This window comes from Danaus plexippus, chromosome 17 (genome assembly GCF_018135715.1).
Source record: "Danaus plexippus chromosome 17, MEX_DaPlex, whole genome shotgun sequence".
In the NCBI taxonomy this organism is placed as follows: domain Eukaryota; kingdom Metazoa; phylum Arthropoda; class Insecta; order Lepidoptera; family Nymphalidae; genus Danaus; species Danaus plexippus.
In genome coordinates this window covers 724,370-740,621 of record NC_083548.1, presented here as the reverse complement: position 1 = coordinate 740,621, position 16,252 = coordinate 724,370, and the positions used below count along the sequence as shown (strand labels likewise).

The window sequence follows — 16,252 nt, the reverse complement described above, 5'->3', positions numbered from 1 at the left end:
AATGTGGGGCAAGTAAGATTAAGACTGACATAATATTTGATTTTATAAAAGATTTTTAAAAATAACTTTGAATGGATAAAGAGATAAATTTATGTTCCATAATTAATAATATTTTTACGAATAGGTTACTTACATAGAAGAAAATAATGATTCGGAAATATTATACATCTTCTAAGATGAGTCGACTTCAAATTATAATACCGTGGTTTGTAAAACTTATCGTTACTTTTCTTTGTTCTGTTTGTTACAAAATATAGCTGTCAAAAAAGTTTCATTAATCAATTTTTATATAACTACAACATGCAAGCCTTATGGTTGGTAGTGTTTTATATAAATAATACCTCCTTATAATTTTTTATAATACAAAGAATACTCTATTTTCATAAGCCATGTTATAATTAGTCAGTTATATTAGAATACAGCAATGTGTAAATATAATAGGAGGAATTAATTCCCAATAACGTCATCGTTAAAGCTAAACGGTAAATAGTGCTTCATTTCACAGATAACACTAGATTGTAGTATCTGAAGTGTCAAATGTGACATTGTGACATTTATTATGACACTTTCGACGGTTGAGAATTTGAATTATCGGTTATGATAACATTATAAATGCTAAAATTATTCGTTTATACGTACGATCGGCGGTGTCGTCAAACGATAGTGATTTTGCAATTTTATTAATATGTAGATTAAAATTAAATTGTAAATAACATATTTGGTTTAATACGTGTAGTACAAAATTAATATTAATATCTCGAGTCTATTTGGTTAACGATTCCCGAGCTTAGAGGTTGCGATGTTAGCCACTTTACGTTTTTTCTCGTATTCGATCATTACTTCAGTAAATTCCTGTATAATTAACGCAATTTGTATTTTAATACAAGAGCTATCACTTATTTACTAAGTATCGATGGAAAAATATTTCTTCTGCTACTTATATTGAAGGTTTCCTCAGCCCTTCTCATATTTCCCGTTACTACTGAATCTTAATCACCAGTTTTATCTAGAAAATGATTTGAAGATATATTATTTTTTTATTTAGCTGCCAATTTTTTATGTAGCATTATAATAATTTTATAAAAAATTCGTCAAACTGATAACAAAAGTAAGAAAATCCAAATCATCATTCCGAGTGACCGAGTTGTGTCGTCTATATCCAAACGGTATATTTTACTAGATGGCTTGAATAAGACTATAGAACTATTAATGTTCTTTTTAAAAGTACCGTTTATATTCTAAATGTAACTCGCAATTCTCTGTACTATTTTAACCCCACATCCACGTGAATCAAAGTCAATTTATTTCCCGCATTTCAAACGCTGCAGCACAAACTGCATTGTCTTTCAAAGTGAATAACAAAAGCATAAATACATTTAAATAAACAAAGAAATAAGTCCAAGGACACAAAATGAACTCACAAGACGTGATGATGAAATGGGATAACTTATAATCAATTTATTTTATGCCAGTTCTATCTTTAATTGTAAATACAGACTTGTGGTTATCTTTATTTTGTTATAATTCATTACTATTTCTCATAAGACGTATTCAAGACGGGTACAAAAAAAAAATTAATAAGCTGATACGTATACTGAATATACTTACACACACACACACACACACATACATATACACATATATACCCACATGCATACACACAGATAATTACAACATGACAATTCGACTTATTTTTGTTATAGCTAATATATATAATGTACTATACCGTCAAAGATTACTGATGATTATTATTAAATAATAACAAGATATAATATGTGTAATGGCTTATTATTTGGCTATAAATAGGTTTCCATAAATAACGAAAAGTATTTAACCTCCCTGATCAATTAATTGGAGAACACTTAATCACCGGATCAATCGGATGAAGTCTCGACATCTTTTTCTTTTTCCTTTGTTTTTCCTTCCATTTCTCGGCCACTTTTACTTTAACATTTCTTGTTATAAATAATGTAGGTAAAATATGACTTATTTCTGTATAGTTATAATTTAATATATTTTGCTCCTTTCCTTCTTATTATTTATTATATTTATTATTTAATATTATATTCACTGAATATTTCATCACAAAATACTTATAATTTCGTCGTTTCAAGTAGCGTATATATTATTATGTATTTAATATAGCAAAAAATATTTTGTAGCAAACATTTTAATTTTTCCAAAACATAAATGAGTAGAGCAGGAAAATTCTTCGTATATAAAACAGAAAATCAATCAAAATTTATATAAAAGATTGACAATAGACTCGTACAATATTTGAATAATCAGTACCAGACCCATTTTCAGACAAACTAATTTAATAAATAAAACTATAGTTAATTAAAAGTCTTATCAAAAATGTTATATTTCTCTTTTCTACGACATAATCTTTCTTTTCATTTCACCATAAGTCTCTGCAGTATTGCATCTAGTCTAAATCAACGACCGCTTGGCGCGGAGCAAATGTTTCGAATTATAGCTTAGAGAATTTATAAAACATGTCCAGACATTTATACCTTAGTGTAAAGTTGAAAATATGTTGGTGAAAACTTAAGCTACTATAATATTATATATTTCATCAAGATATTTTATAATATTTAATTTTTAAATTATTTTTATAACCTTCTGTACGCTCGTACAATATATGTTTTTTGACTTATTATGTTTTTATATGAAAATATTTTTTAAGGTCATATACGTTGATTTCTTAAATTATCCTGCCTACAAACTTTTAATTGGAATAACTTAATGGAATATTTTATTGATATTTGAAGTTTTCCATTCAATGTTCGTATAATGATTGAAATTAAAAATAAAATTCATTACATGTAACATATTTCGTATGAATATGTACAAAAGAATTATTTTTTAGGCCAATTATAAGCGTAAGTATTTGTTCAGCATTAATTTGTATATTCCTTGAAAATGTTAAGTGAGCGGAACGATAATGCGTAAACGATAAAATCATCTGTTGCTATCAATAGTCGGAAGACGTTGATGGCTCTACTTCCCTTTGCTGTAACGTTCCACTCGAATGAAGGAAGATTATCTGACCAATACATTAAAACGTAGATTTAGAATTAATTAAACTGAAATTAATGAGAGTCTTCTTAAGTTTCTCGGGGAATTGGAACAATTAAATTAATGAGTTACTCGGATGTTGCTTCCAACATACAGGGATCGCCTTGTAAATAATTAAATGCTATCAATAAATAAAAGCATAATAATTTTCATTATTTTTTTTTTGTCATTATGAAAAATCGAAAAATTGCTATCAATATATTAGAGATAACAAATATTTTTTATTGTCATTTATTACATGAATTCGATATAATATAATATTTTAACTAAAATAATGTTTACATAATTGTTAACTTAAATTATTTTGTTACAGGTCGCACCAAATATTATTGAATTTGTCAAATCCCCGGTGAACATAATCGACTGCATTGCCACATTGAGTTTTTATATGGACGTTGTGGTTGAGCTGACTGTGGTCAAAAGAAATTTAGATAAAGCTGACATCCTCGAGTTCATATCCATCATAAAGATCCTGAGGCTATTTAAGCTGACTAGACACAGCCCCGGCTTGAAAATCCTCGTCCACACATTCAAAGCCTCTGCAAAGGAGCTTACCTTGTTGGTTTTCTTTCTTGTGCTTGGCATTGTGATATTTGCCAGTCTAGTGTACTACGCTGAGAAATCTCAGGTAAGCTGGATTTATTTCATATTGCCCCATTGTGCGTCTGTTAATATTGTGTGATAATATTGTATATTATTTTCATGCATTACGTATAATTTTTCATCGGCTGAGTAAAGTACGAGAATAAATACAAAGCAATGCTTCCCCGTAACATAATTTCATGTTCATGGGTTACATTACATTAAGCTTCCTTCATATAATTTAAGTTTCTTTGTCTTTTACTTTAAGAACTATGTATATTTACTGAACTAGTAATTAGTACAAAGTCAGATGTTGGTAGAGCAATGATCGCATTTCTTAAATATATATTTCGGACATTGATACTTGCATTACAATGAAAATCAGTTCTACATTACTGTCTTAAAGTTAGCATTTTACGTCAATATATTTCTGTACAAATTATTTATTTCAATCAGCTGCATACATGTACAAATATGGCTAAACTGTAGATCTAAAGTGGTATATATAAGTATAGAAAAGATTACAAATGAATTAATTAATTTTCTATATTATATAATTCATCGTGGTAATGAATAACAGGAAAGATATTTACAAAAGTAACATTTACAGTGTAGTAACACTTACAGTGTAGTGACACTTACAGTGTAGTAACACTTACAGTGTAGTTACATTTGAGTTATAAAGACGTTTTCATTGAATAAATATAATTTTACGCTTAATTGGTTAGTTAATTCACCGACGACAAAAAGTTAAATCCGTTTTGTTGGCAAAATTGCAATGTTAATGTACAACACGACATTTTAAAAGAGAAATATGACCAATAAGTTTTTTTTTTATTATGAGCACCAAATGAGAAAAGCGAATCGATTAAAAGTTATCATTTTATCACAACAAAGGTACATATCTCCTTATTATTTTTACCTTAACAAATAACATATCAATTTTTTTATTTAATAAAAAACACTATTCAATTATAATATAAAAACTGATACAATTTTCTTAAATTCGGTAAATGTTTTAATTTATACAGAAATGCCGATGTCTGAGATTATAATTTGTGTACATATATACTTACACTTTATATTTATTGTAGTGTTAAAGTAATTGTTTACTATCAATATTATATGAATTTATTCATCAAAAGTATTGCTTCTAAAATCCTATCTATTAATCGAATTTTCATATTGTTTCGGTAATAATTAATTAAAGTTAATTTATATTACCAAAACAGGTAGCAATGTTTCTAACAACGAAAATAATCAAAATTTATTAAGCACATAGTAAGGGACAAATACCTGAGTTTTAATTATCTTTCATACTGGAGCAATTACGCATTATGAATGACTATTTCAGTAGCTAATTTTGTTTTATCACTTATGTAATAAAACCGTTAGTGCCAACATGATTGTTATAGCATTATTGGTAGATTTTTTAATTTTTTCGAACCAGCATATCGTTGTAAATTTTACCATCAAGAACAAGAAGTAACTCATACATTTCAATATGAAAAAATAAAGTGAACTTGCAAGTAAAACATGTAACTGTGAAATTTTATTAAGCTTTTTTTTTAATCTTTTGAAACTCAACCTCAAGTCAAATGCTTAAAACCTTCTTCATTATTCACTCATAACTAATAAATCGGTCAAGAATAACATAATATAATATCTAAAATTTCATTCTCGAAAACCAATTTAGAAAAATTAAATAAACGTGAAAGTTCAACTTTTTAAGAAAGAATTTACGTTATTTTTTTTCTTGACTTTATGTTGAGTTCAAAATATAAAAGTCCGAAAACCTTAAATTTTGTAGGCTGCTTGAATAAACAAAACTTTGGTAGAACGAGTTCATTAAATAAAAAGCTCTGAGAAACTTTATTTAGAATTTCGCTAAATTCAATTTTGTTTAGACAGATAAATATCTCAGGTAAGTCTTTAGACTTTAACTATTATCCATAAAACAAAACAAGTTATTTATGAATTATAAATTAAATAAGAATATATAGAAAAGGGGTTTTATTATATGGCAATCTTAAAGGTAAAAACCTGGAAAAGTGATAATTGCTATAAATTTTGACTGAAAACTACATACGAGACATATATTGAAAATAATTTGAAATGACTTGTTCGACGGACGACCGAAGGCAACTTCCGTTGAAGTGAAATTCTTAATTATGATTCAAAATGACATGGTAATTATAAATGTTTTAGTGGCCTTTCACGATTTCGCATTTTAGTGAATATAAATTTGAATATGAAAAGTTCACACTCTCTGGTTAGGTGATCTTCACACATTTAAATTATATAAAAGAAGCCCATATTACATCCCAGTTTCACGAGTTTAAGAGAAAGCAATTATTGGCTTTCTTGATTGCGTAAATAACACATAGACAACTTTTATCTCTTGTTTAAAGTAAGACCACGTTTGAGCGATCTATTTTTTATTTTTTTTTTATTTCTAAGCGATCAATTTATTTTTATTTTTAAGCGAAATTTATTAAAACCAATTTCGAGTATAGCAACTAAAATAACTTTGTCGAGTACCATTTACGAACGCTTAAATCATATTCATGCAAACATAATTACATTTAATCGTAACGTTATACGAAAAACGTAAAACAAAAAAGTCTATTACAATGAAACTATAATCTCTTTGAGTGTTCACGTTGTAATTGTTTAAATCAAAACACAGATTCATTTTGTTTAAGGATAATCCAGACAATCAGTTCAAGTCGATTCCCCTCGGGCTCTGGTGGGCGATCGTTACCATGACGACGGTGGGCTATGGAGACATGGCGCCCAAGACTTATTTGGGGATGTTCGTGGGCGCCCTCTGTGCGCTGGCTGGCGTGCTCACTATAGCGTTGCCAGTTCCTGTCATTGTATCAAATTTCTCTATGTTTTATTCACACACGCAGGTAAGTTTGTATTTTATAAATATATATTTAGGTTAAACATAATGTTGATTAAGAATCAAAAAATGTATCTGTTTCTTTGCATCATATGTATGATATGAACATTATATTATTTGAAACTCGTTTCATAACTAGAAAAGCCGAAAATCATTTGGTTTGATTTTAATATCTTCCTAATTTGAAATCTGACTGATCTCAGTAAATAGATTTTGGTTTAAAAATAAAGGATACAAGATAAAGTTGAGAGTAATGAAGTGGAAGGACCAATGAGCCATATCCTTCCACATGGATGCTACAATTTAAAATGAACTAAAACTTGTTGTGCTAAGGCACATAATTGTAAATGACTATTATGATAACTAAGAGAGAATTTTACGCCACTCTTCATTCTCCATGACATTGATTTAAACATGCTTTATTCGATTAAGTTATACAACAACAGGTTCAAGAGTTGTTTTGTATTCTGAAAACTTTGTGTAGTTACAAATATAATATATAATATACAGTTTTAAGTAAATATGTACTAACTTTGCTCAATTTACGACTTAGATTTGATGTTGTCGTAAAAATATTATCTGGCGATCCGTCATTTTCATCTCATTAAACAAAATTTGGATGACAAAGCTATTGATAGTAAAAACAAATAAGTATATTAAATATATCTAATGTAGAGTTTGGGTTAATGGGAAATCCGTTTGACCTCGATACTCTTATAGACCAGACGCTGAAAAGGTCAGGTCACTTGTTAAAAATGGTACCGCTTTATATCTATTATCATTAGCGGGCTTTAGAATAGAATAATTATGAAACCATTTATATTAACAACGATGTACTAGATTTTAAATACTAGTTTTAATGCTACCACGATTGTGGTGTGAGTGTAGTCTTTTTAAGAACTGGTTATAAAAAATATTTTTTAATATATATTTATAGTAATGTGTAGTAAACCAAAGTCTGTTTTCATCCTTGTGGAGTTTAAATGTAAAATGTTAATAAATTATGTATGGACATCTTTTACTGCTGATCTGAACTGACATGACGTGTTTATGACAGCAAAATAATGGATAGTAAAATTATTAATCGACGCTACTACTACACTTTGTCTTTGAGTAGGACTATTTAGTTTCGGTTTCGGAAATATTCCTCAGTATATTTCTCTACAAGTGTTTTTTTTTTGATAAAATGACCCCAAAATCCACAAATTTATATCGCGTAACTAAATATTTTATAACATTCTGATCGCATTTAAAATTTAAAAGAATGTTTCTGATACTAACAAATCATCAAATCTTTTTTATAAATAAATAATTAAAATATTCACAATTATATGATATTTAGATTTAGATAAAACCTACTTCATTACTGAAGAAGCTTTTAGGTTTTTATTATAAAAAAATTATGATAACATCGATTGAAGATTTATATTTATTTTATAATAATCATTTAGCAAAAGCAATGATATTTTTCATTTTAATAATAATAAATAAAAAATAACATTTTACATAATAAATAATAAAAAACATTTTCGTTTATTTAAACATTATTTTTATTAATCTCTCTTCCTTCTACATTCCATTTCATTATTACGGAGCTGCTTGAATTTTCATAACAATTTTAATTTGGGTTTGAACTTTCAAAGAATCGTGAGATGGAACGGTATTGTCGTTAGAACGTGTAATGATTTCACATTATATATATATTTTTTCTTTTGAATTATAAACGAATTCCTAAACAAAAGTATGGAGCACGAAATATCGTTTTAATACTAACGGCTGCTCGCTAGATTACTTCACGTTATAACAACAGTTGTATTTTAATAAACGAATCCTGACATAACGATTATTCCATCACCATTGTATTTTATTAGAGGTGTTTAAAGCAAACAACAAATATTTGTAGAAATATCAAACAAGAGAGTAACGACAATAGAAGCCTGATTGCACTCTTGCTTTGTTAGTATGTATATTAGCGAGGAAGGGTCACATAGTGCAAATAAATTTTAAAACTGGATTAGTTCGAGTTTGTTGTTATTTAAAATGCTGGTGATGTTTATAGTGTCACTGTAATATCAATTCAACAAGCACGTTGATTTGACGGTTCGTTTATATGATACCCTCTAGAGATTCACGAATAATTTAGGGTATCAATTTTTTTGGTCATGGTCGCGTCTATTGAACTTATCAGTAAAACTTATCAACTTTAACTTATCAGTAAAACCCGAATATAGAAAGTTGACTGTAGCATAAACAAAGAAATAATTAATATATGTCATAAAAATTAACGGTATTGAGGATCAAACAAGTCAGTACCTTCCATTACTACTGTCTCGTTAGTGGCTAGACACAGACTGCCCAGAACTGAGACAGTTGGCTGTGTTTATAAAAACAAAACTGTTGTAAATATAGTGTCTGACTGTCAACTTGAATAAGTTGTGGAAAGGCTTTTACATAACAGAAATTCTGCCACCAATATGCGATCAAATGGTAAAGTAGTTTTATCTTACTTTAAAATCGTCATAAAATTGTTTATTTTCGTAAAAATATTCAACTAATTTAGTATTTTCATTGAAAATTTTCATTGAAAATACTAAATTAGTTGAATATTTTTAGAACTTCGTTTAGTTTTCGTTTATTGCTATAATAATTTAAAATGTAACATTAACATTTTTTCTGACTAGTAACATTAAAATCTTATCAAACTAAAGTCATGTAGGTGATGGAGGGAACCTTTTTTTTATTATTTTTCTCTTTAACACTTGTTTGTAAGTTAATGTATATTATTCAAAAATGAAATTTTTGTTAGTTCATTTAAATAGTTCAGCTCAATTTGAGATAGCTTCAGATATTGTTGTGTACGTCAATATTTTCTCAAAGTGATTCTTGTTTGTCATAACTCTAGGAGAATTTTGTACATACGACGAGAGAAACCAGAATCAACATGTTTACAATAGTGATGTAATTTTTTTTTGTAGAAGAGAGAATATCGATAAAAATAAAGAAAAACTTTTATATCTTTATAATATTTGGAATAAAGTTGTATTCTGGTCTTCTAGTCATAAAATTTAACGACATTTTAAATCATCATATAATTGTTCTGAAGTTTTATTCTATTCTTATAGATAGTTGTCTTAACAAGAATAGGACCAAAAGAAAAATACGTGTTATTTGACAAAAAGCTTCGATAGTTTGATAGAACATTTCACGCAACGCGCTCTTGAATGAAGGCTTTGAGAAGTGAAGGAAAGGTTTAGTTCCACTTTTTTCAAATATTTGATTAAATTGTTTGATCTGTTGAGAAACAGGTGGTGTGTGAAATATACTTAGTACATTGATATTGTATTATTTTTTACTTCATTCTGAACTCATCAATCACTTTTTGTCTTGTGAAAAAGCTATTATTTTATTCTAAATCTTAAGTTTTCGTCAGTACTTCTGAAAAAATGAAAGTTTTTATTTTGATGGTTTACTGTGTACGACACGTATTCAGGTGAAAGTATTATTTTGGAGCAATTTAATTAGTATAAAAGTACAAACTTTTTGTTGTGGGATTGTGTTTATATACATAAATGTTTTGTCTTAAGGCCTATTCCATCTTACTAAGACAGGAGACAGAGTCAGTTCAAAATATAATTACGTTTCCTTTATATGATTTCCGCATATTTGCCTTCATGAACACTAACTAGGAAATGATTTTAACATTTATAGAAGCACAGCCAACTGAAAAAGCATAAACACGCGAATTTTTAAAGAGCTATGCGTAGGAAATTCTGAAAGGATTTTTTTATATTACTTCTAATAATCATTTCCAAGATAACAAAGGAAATGTTGCTAACAAATTTTAAAAACAAGTTCAAATGAAGAAAATTATCTCTTCTATTAAAATGTACTTAACGAGAAATACATTAGTGTATATGTGGGTAACTTTTACGACCATAATATATTTACTTTGCCTGTCCTTGGATACCTTTTTAAATTAAAAGCCGCATGTTGAGTCAGCAGAGAAAAATCTGTTATGTTTACGCTTCACCAACTTCCATTGCTAATGGACTGCGTACTTTCAAATGACTGTACAATTTTGGTTACACATATAAAATTACATTATATAATTATATTTTATTGATTCCAATATTAATGTCATTTAATTTTATCCCAATTTTATTATTTCAATTATGAAAACGTCTTAAGTTACTTTCCACGTTTCGTTTGTATATCAATAACGAAAATTTTTAATCGACGTAATGATTTTTTCATAAATAATATTATTTTTTCTTGTGGGAATCCTCTAAATACGGAGTTTAGAGGAGGAGGAGGAGGAGTTAAATGAAATGTGAAATTCTTTTTGATCTACAAAATTCTCCATCCCAATAAAAATCATACTAAAATTCGTTAAGTCATTTCTGAGGTTTTCTGGAACACTTCTCAGTATCCCTTCCTGAACATAATAAAACTAAAACTATCGTATATTTTATTTTAGTAAGGCAACTTGAAAACTTTCCTGGAACATTTAAAACAGTGTCTTGTAAAGCTTACTTGCAATAAGTATATTATTTCGTTATTGTATTTAAAACTCTTAATTTAAAGTTATGAAAAAAAATATATCAATTTATTTGCAAACTTAGGCCGCACATTGACGTTATCAACAACAATTCATAAACACAACAATCAAACAAAAAGCTTGATTAATGTTTGACGACTTATCTATTTTCAAAACTTAATTAATTTCTTAAAACTGAAAAATTATTTTATTTATGCACGAAGCTTTTACAGAATTACATTTTTTAGTTCTCGCCGTAATATTTTAGGCGGTTTTAACGCTACAAAAGCTTCTGCCGCTAATGGCTGCAGTATTTTAGAATGACAACGCATATATATTTTATGAATACATCACTTAAAAAATATGTTATAGTAATCTCTGTGTATGAATTTAAAAATGAGTGCTTAGTCTTTGGGTGACATCAGTTTTTTGGATTTTAAGTAGATAAAATCCACTTAAAAAAAAATTGTATCAAGATAAACTCGGCATATTTACAATTTAAGATATATGAATATAATTTGGTACAATTCATTTTTTTTTTGTTAAAATCTGTGCAATCTTTTATGTTCAGAAATTCTCGTGTTTAATGCATTAGAAGTTTGTAACATTTTAACGTGTTTAGCATTAGTGATTCTCTTTTGTAGATGTGTATGGATGTGGCGTTCACCACCAAAGACTTCATTTCCGCCTTCCCACGCCTTGACATTCAAGCACTATGTAGTCGAAATTAAAGAAAAATATCTCAAGGTTCTCAGATCCCTCGCAATGTTTAAATTTTATGATTTTGTTCCGTTTTGCATGTTATTATTTTTATAAAATTACATATATTTTTTAATTATATATGTCCAAGTTCTTAAACCATAGTTAGTTAGATATATCTTTAGTTTCTTTATTTGTATTTTAACAAAAAAATATTAGTGTTACTGTACTAAGGGTCATCTAAAATGTTATTGTTGGTGTAATTTTTGTATAGGACATAGTCAGTATTATAAAAGCTTTGGGCTAATTGGCTTATGCTTCCCAAACTCTTCTATAAAATTTAAATGGAAATTGGAAAACTGGGCCATTTGTACAAAAAATTGTTCCTAATTTTTTTCGCATTGATACTACGGTTATATGAAATGATTGTAATAAAAAACCAACAAAATTTACAGCCATTGAAAGTTAAATAAGGATTCACTTTTATAAAATTAAAATTACAAAAATTTCATGAACAATTCACCTGCATTCGATTTGTATGTATTTGAATCAATTTTGTAGCTCGACATGGCTACAACAACAAAAAAATTATAAGCTATAATGTCTTTAAAAAAATATCCATCCTGTAATCACTTTTTTTTTTGAATAAAAAAGTTTAACGATGATTTTAAAGAGCAACGCACTCACACACAAAAAAGTGTGTTGTTAACCCGCGAGTAATTGAATAGATCACTCACAGTGTTTACTTATGTCAAGTAAAGTATTTCATACTAAAGTTACTTTATATATATATAACTTACAGCAACGGCGAAATTATTGAAACAGATTATATTTCTTAAAGGTGTATGTTGATTGCATCGGTTTGTCGTGGATAATGTATATATTTTTTAATTCAATTACAGTTAAATATAATAGTCACCCAAAATGATGCAAACAATATATTTCTAGATAATAAATTCGATAAGTTGCACCCAAAATTAAAAATAATTTGAATCGATACTTAATAAAAATGTAGTTTCACAAGTAGGTAATGTGGGGTGAATGAGTTAGTCAGTTATAAATGAATTCACAAAAAACAAAAAAAATGCACATTCATTTAAGAAGTTGTAGCGTGTTTTTCCTTTGAGACCCTTTGTTAATACAATTTGCAACTCCGTCAAATAATATGGACTACAATAGCATATAGTATTATTTTTGTTTTGATACCATACAAATTTTAACGTCTTCACTAATAAATACTTCAATTCAATGCCTTCTATGAAATATGATTTAATATTTTGCACATATTAATTTACTTTTAAACAAGATAACATTAACGTCACTTGTTATAAAGCCTATAATAATCAGACTTAGACTATAATAGTATATGATCGAAATTAAAAGTAAAAATAATTTTTATTGAAGGTAGATTATTCATATAATACGAGTATACTAAATAATTTAAAGTTTCATCTTATATTTTTTATGCTTATAAAGATGTAGTGATCATAGCTCTTGGGATTGTCTTCATAATGTAACAGTAACACACTTAAAATAAGACTTGTTATTGTGACGTCACATATTACAATTTTCAAAACCAAATAAATGTAAATTTCACATCGAATTAAGTGCAAAAGTTTTTAAGCGAGATTATAAGTCGGGAAAACAATTCTTGTCGGAGCTTATGAAGTGTGGTGTTCCGTAAGAAGTTATTATGGTTAAAGTTTTAAATATGGTACAAGTTACTGAAGTAACGGGGACAAAAAAAAAATAAGGTATTGTTTTTGGGATTTAATTGTTAATATATAAACCTTAACTGCATACACTTAAAGATGAAAAACTATGTAGGCCTTTCAAAATTAAGATGTGTTATATAATAAAATGTTTGGGGACACACATGAAAATATTTTTTTAATGCATTGAGAAAAAATAAGAAAATACATCGTAGATTTGTACATCTCAATAGATCATAGCGACCCGCAGCTCACACAATCGCTAATACTTTCAAACGTACCGCAAGAAATAACAGCTTCTTATGGAACCGATGTCATAAGTAAACCGCAAGAGGGTGGTTCATAAGATATGTAACTTGTTTGTATCTGGTTCGGGGTCAAGAGATCACTGAAATAACAATTTTAACTACATTTTTCTTGTTATATCGTGAACTTTTTAAGCTTTTATCAAAACAACAAAATATTCAAGTAATCTCGATGAATGTATATTACGAATAGATTGTTAAGACAATAAAGTTAATACAGACAACTGAAAGGTTTTGTCCTCGTGATGATTATAAATATATACACATATATCCGACCACACAGGAAAATACCAAAACAACGCAGTAAACCACCTTTATTACATAACTAAAGGCCATATATTAATTTCACTTTAAATGTATTTGTAATTTGACTTTTAACGTTTCATTGTGAACATTTTATTAATTTATATAAAAAACTTTAATAAAACTATAGTTGCTTGTAACAGAGAATTTGCATTTAAAAATAAAAACATCTAAAACCTTACAACTAAATTAAAAAATTGGAAGAAAATAGTTGAAAAATACAAAAGAACGTATGCTACGGACTGGAAAAAATAAGAAGAGATAAATTCATACGATACTAGATCAGTAAAAAGAGAATCGTTAGCTCTCAGCTTATGTTAAACTCCTAAAAGAAAATAAAACATTCAGGATTTAAAAATTATTTACTGTGATTGACGTCGACAGGTGAATTAGAATTTCGAAAAATGGGTATTGTACATAAGTGAGTAGGCAGGAGAGTTCTGATAGGTCTTTGTGCTTCAAGCTATCATCAAAGTGTTATTCATACTGGTCTCTCTTACTAAACGAGTTAGTTAAATGTCGCAGCTGCTGCATTATTTGTGTTATAATATGGACTTACAAAATGTGTTCTGCTTTTGTTATTTATGCTGAAATATTTTTATATAAAATTCAAACATTATATAGTAAATGCCTTAATAATAATCGATAACGTATTCTTACGAATGAATCTAAGTGAATGTCTGGTCTTGATGTAGCTTGGACTGACGGAATAGTCAAAATCAATATACGTTTTTGCATTAAACAGCCATGCAGTTTGATGTATTCAAACCTCTCTATTCTATATACGTAGAAAGCGTCGCATTATGTACAAACAGATACATATCTGTCAAACCGAGATTTATAGCAGTTATTACCTGACAATGGAAGATATATTCCTTTTTAGAATGAAGTATGATAGATATAAAAAATATATATATTACACTAAAAAGTGTGTTTCATATTATAACAGGTTCAAAATAAGAAACAAATCACTTACAGCGTCTATTAACAAATGACTCGGACGTCATCATTCATTTGCTCCTAAAGCGTAATAAGAATTTCAAATACAAATTTAGTTTTAGAAAAATTAAATAATAAATTTAAAAATTGCAAACAAGCTAGATTTCAATGAAAATATTTACCTCAAAATTTTTGTAATATATATATATGCATCCTACAATTTGTTAATTAAACATACTTTTTATTTCAAATGTCATTAATGCTTAAAAATCTCTAACCGATATTATACATTTTGGTTATTTTTATTTTGTATGGTAAAATATCTTACACTTTCTTTCGCTCTTGTTGAAATTCTTTCAAGTGAATACACATTACTTTCTAGTACTTTATTTTGAACTGGTTAATGCTTGTTAAAATGTGGCATTAGATGATAAATGAACTGTCTCAGTGGAAAAATATTCACTCTTATTTGAACAATGAAATTGCAAATAGGTGGAAAGTAAGACTCAGGCAAACTATTCGAATCCTTTGTTGCGGCCATCAAAAAGTTGAAAGTTTAACGCTTTTCCTGTAATTGAGGAAGATCTACAACGACAGGATGAAGACCCGCTGTGTTTCTAGTTGCCCGCTGGTTGTAGGGGATGGAGGAATCATATCATGTGATTTCAGCGCACACTCCAAAATTTGTCCTATGAAATACCGAGAGGCTGGTTTTTCGCGGCTACACTCAATAACCCCTTCATATTTGCATGTGAATTAAAATTTAAACTAATCCTTGAATAACGTGATATTGAACATGAATTTTAAATTTGACTGTCTTTAATAGTTATTCTAAGATTTAAGAAAGATATGCCCTCAAAGAAAACTCAACACTACAGTGAAGGCGATGAATTGATTAACATATAATATTATGATTTTGATATGTCTATTTCTATCATTCAAATGTCTTTTTTCTTTTCTGATAGACTTCTCAATAGATTGTGAAGACAGCATAGAAATGTTAACCATAATTCATGGTTCTCATTTCGTAATTACCACGTAGATTATAATATAAAAAGTGTACTTAACCCAGGGAAGGGAACACCTATAGTATTAACTATATTATAAATTTTTAAACACACCTTTAAATAATTTAAAATACGAAGAATTAGTGTTATTTTTATCACGTTCAGAAAACTTTGTATTT

General features: G+C 28.0%; 1 protein-coding gene across 3 annotated transcripts in view; it reads left to right on the top strand.

The window, feature by feature from the left end:
* The window catches only part of LOC116771295 (potassium voltage-gated channel protein Shaw-like), a 131,262-nt gene that overhangs the window by 102,900 nt on the left and 12,110 nt on the right, over nucleotides 1–16,252 (top strand). For all 3 annotated transcript variants that reach the window (XM_061523357.1, XM_032663117.2, XM_061523358.1), the window contains 2 exons: nucleotides 3,395–3,709; nucleotides 6,369–6,578. In XM_061523357.1, coding sequence (XP_061379341.1) covers nucleotides 3,395–3,709; nucleotides 6,369–6,578 — 525 coding nt within the window. The remainder of the gene's footprint in view (nucleotides 1–3,394; nucleotides 3,710–6,368; nucleotides 6,579–16,252) is intronic.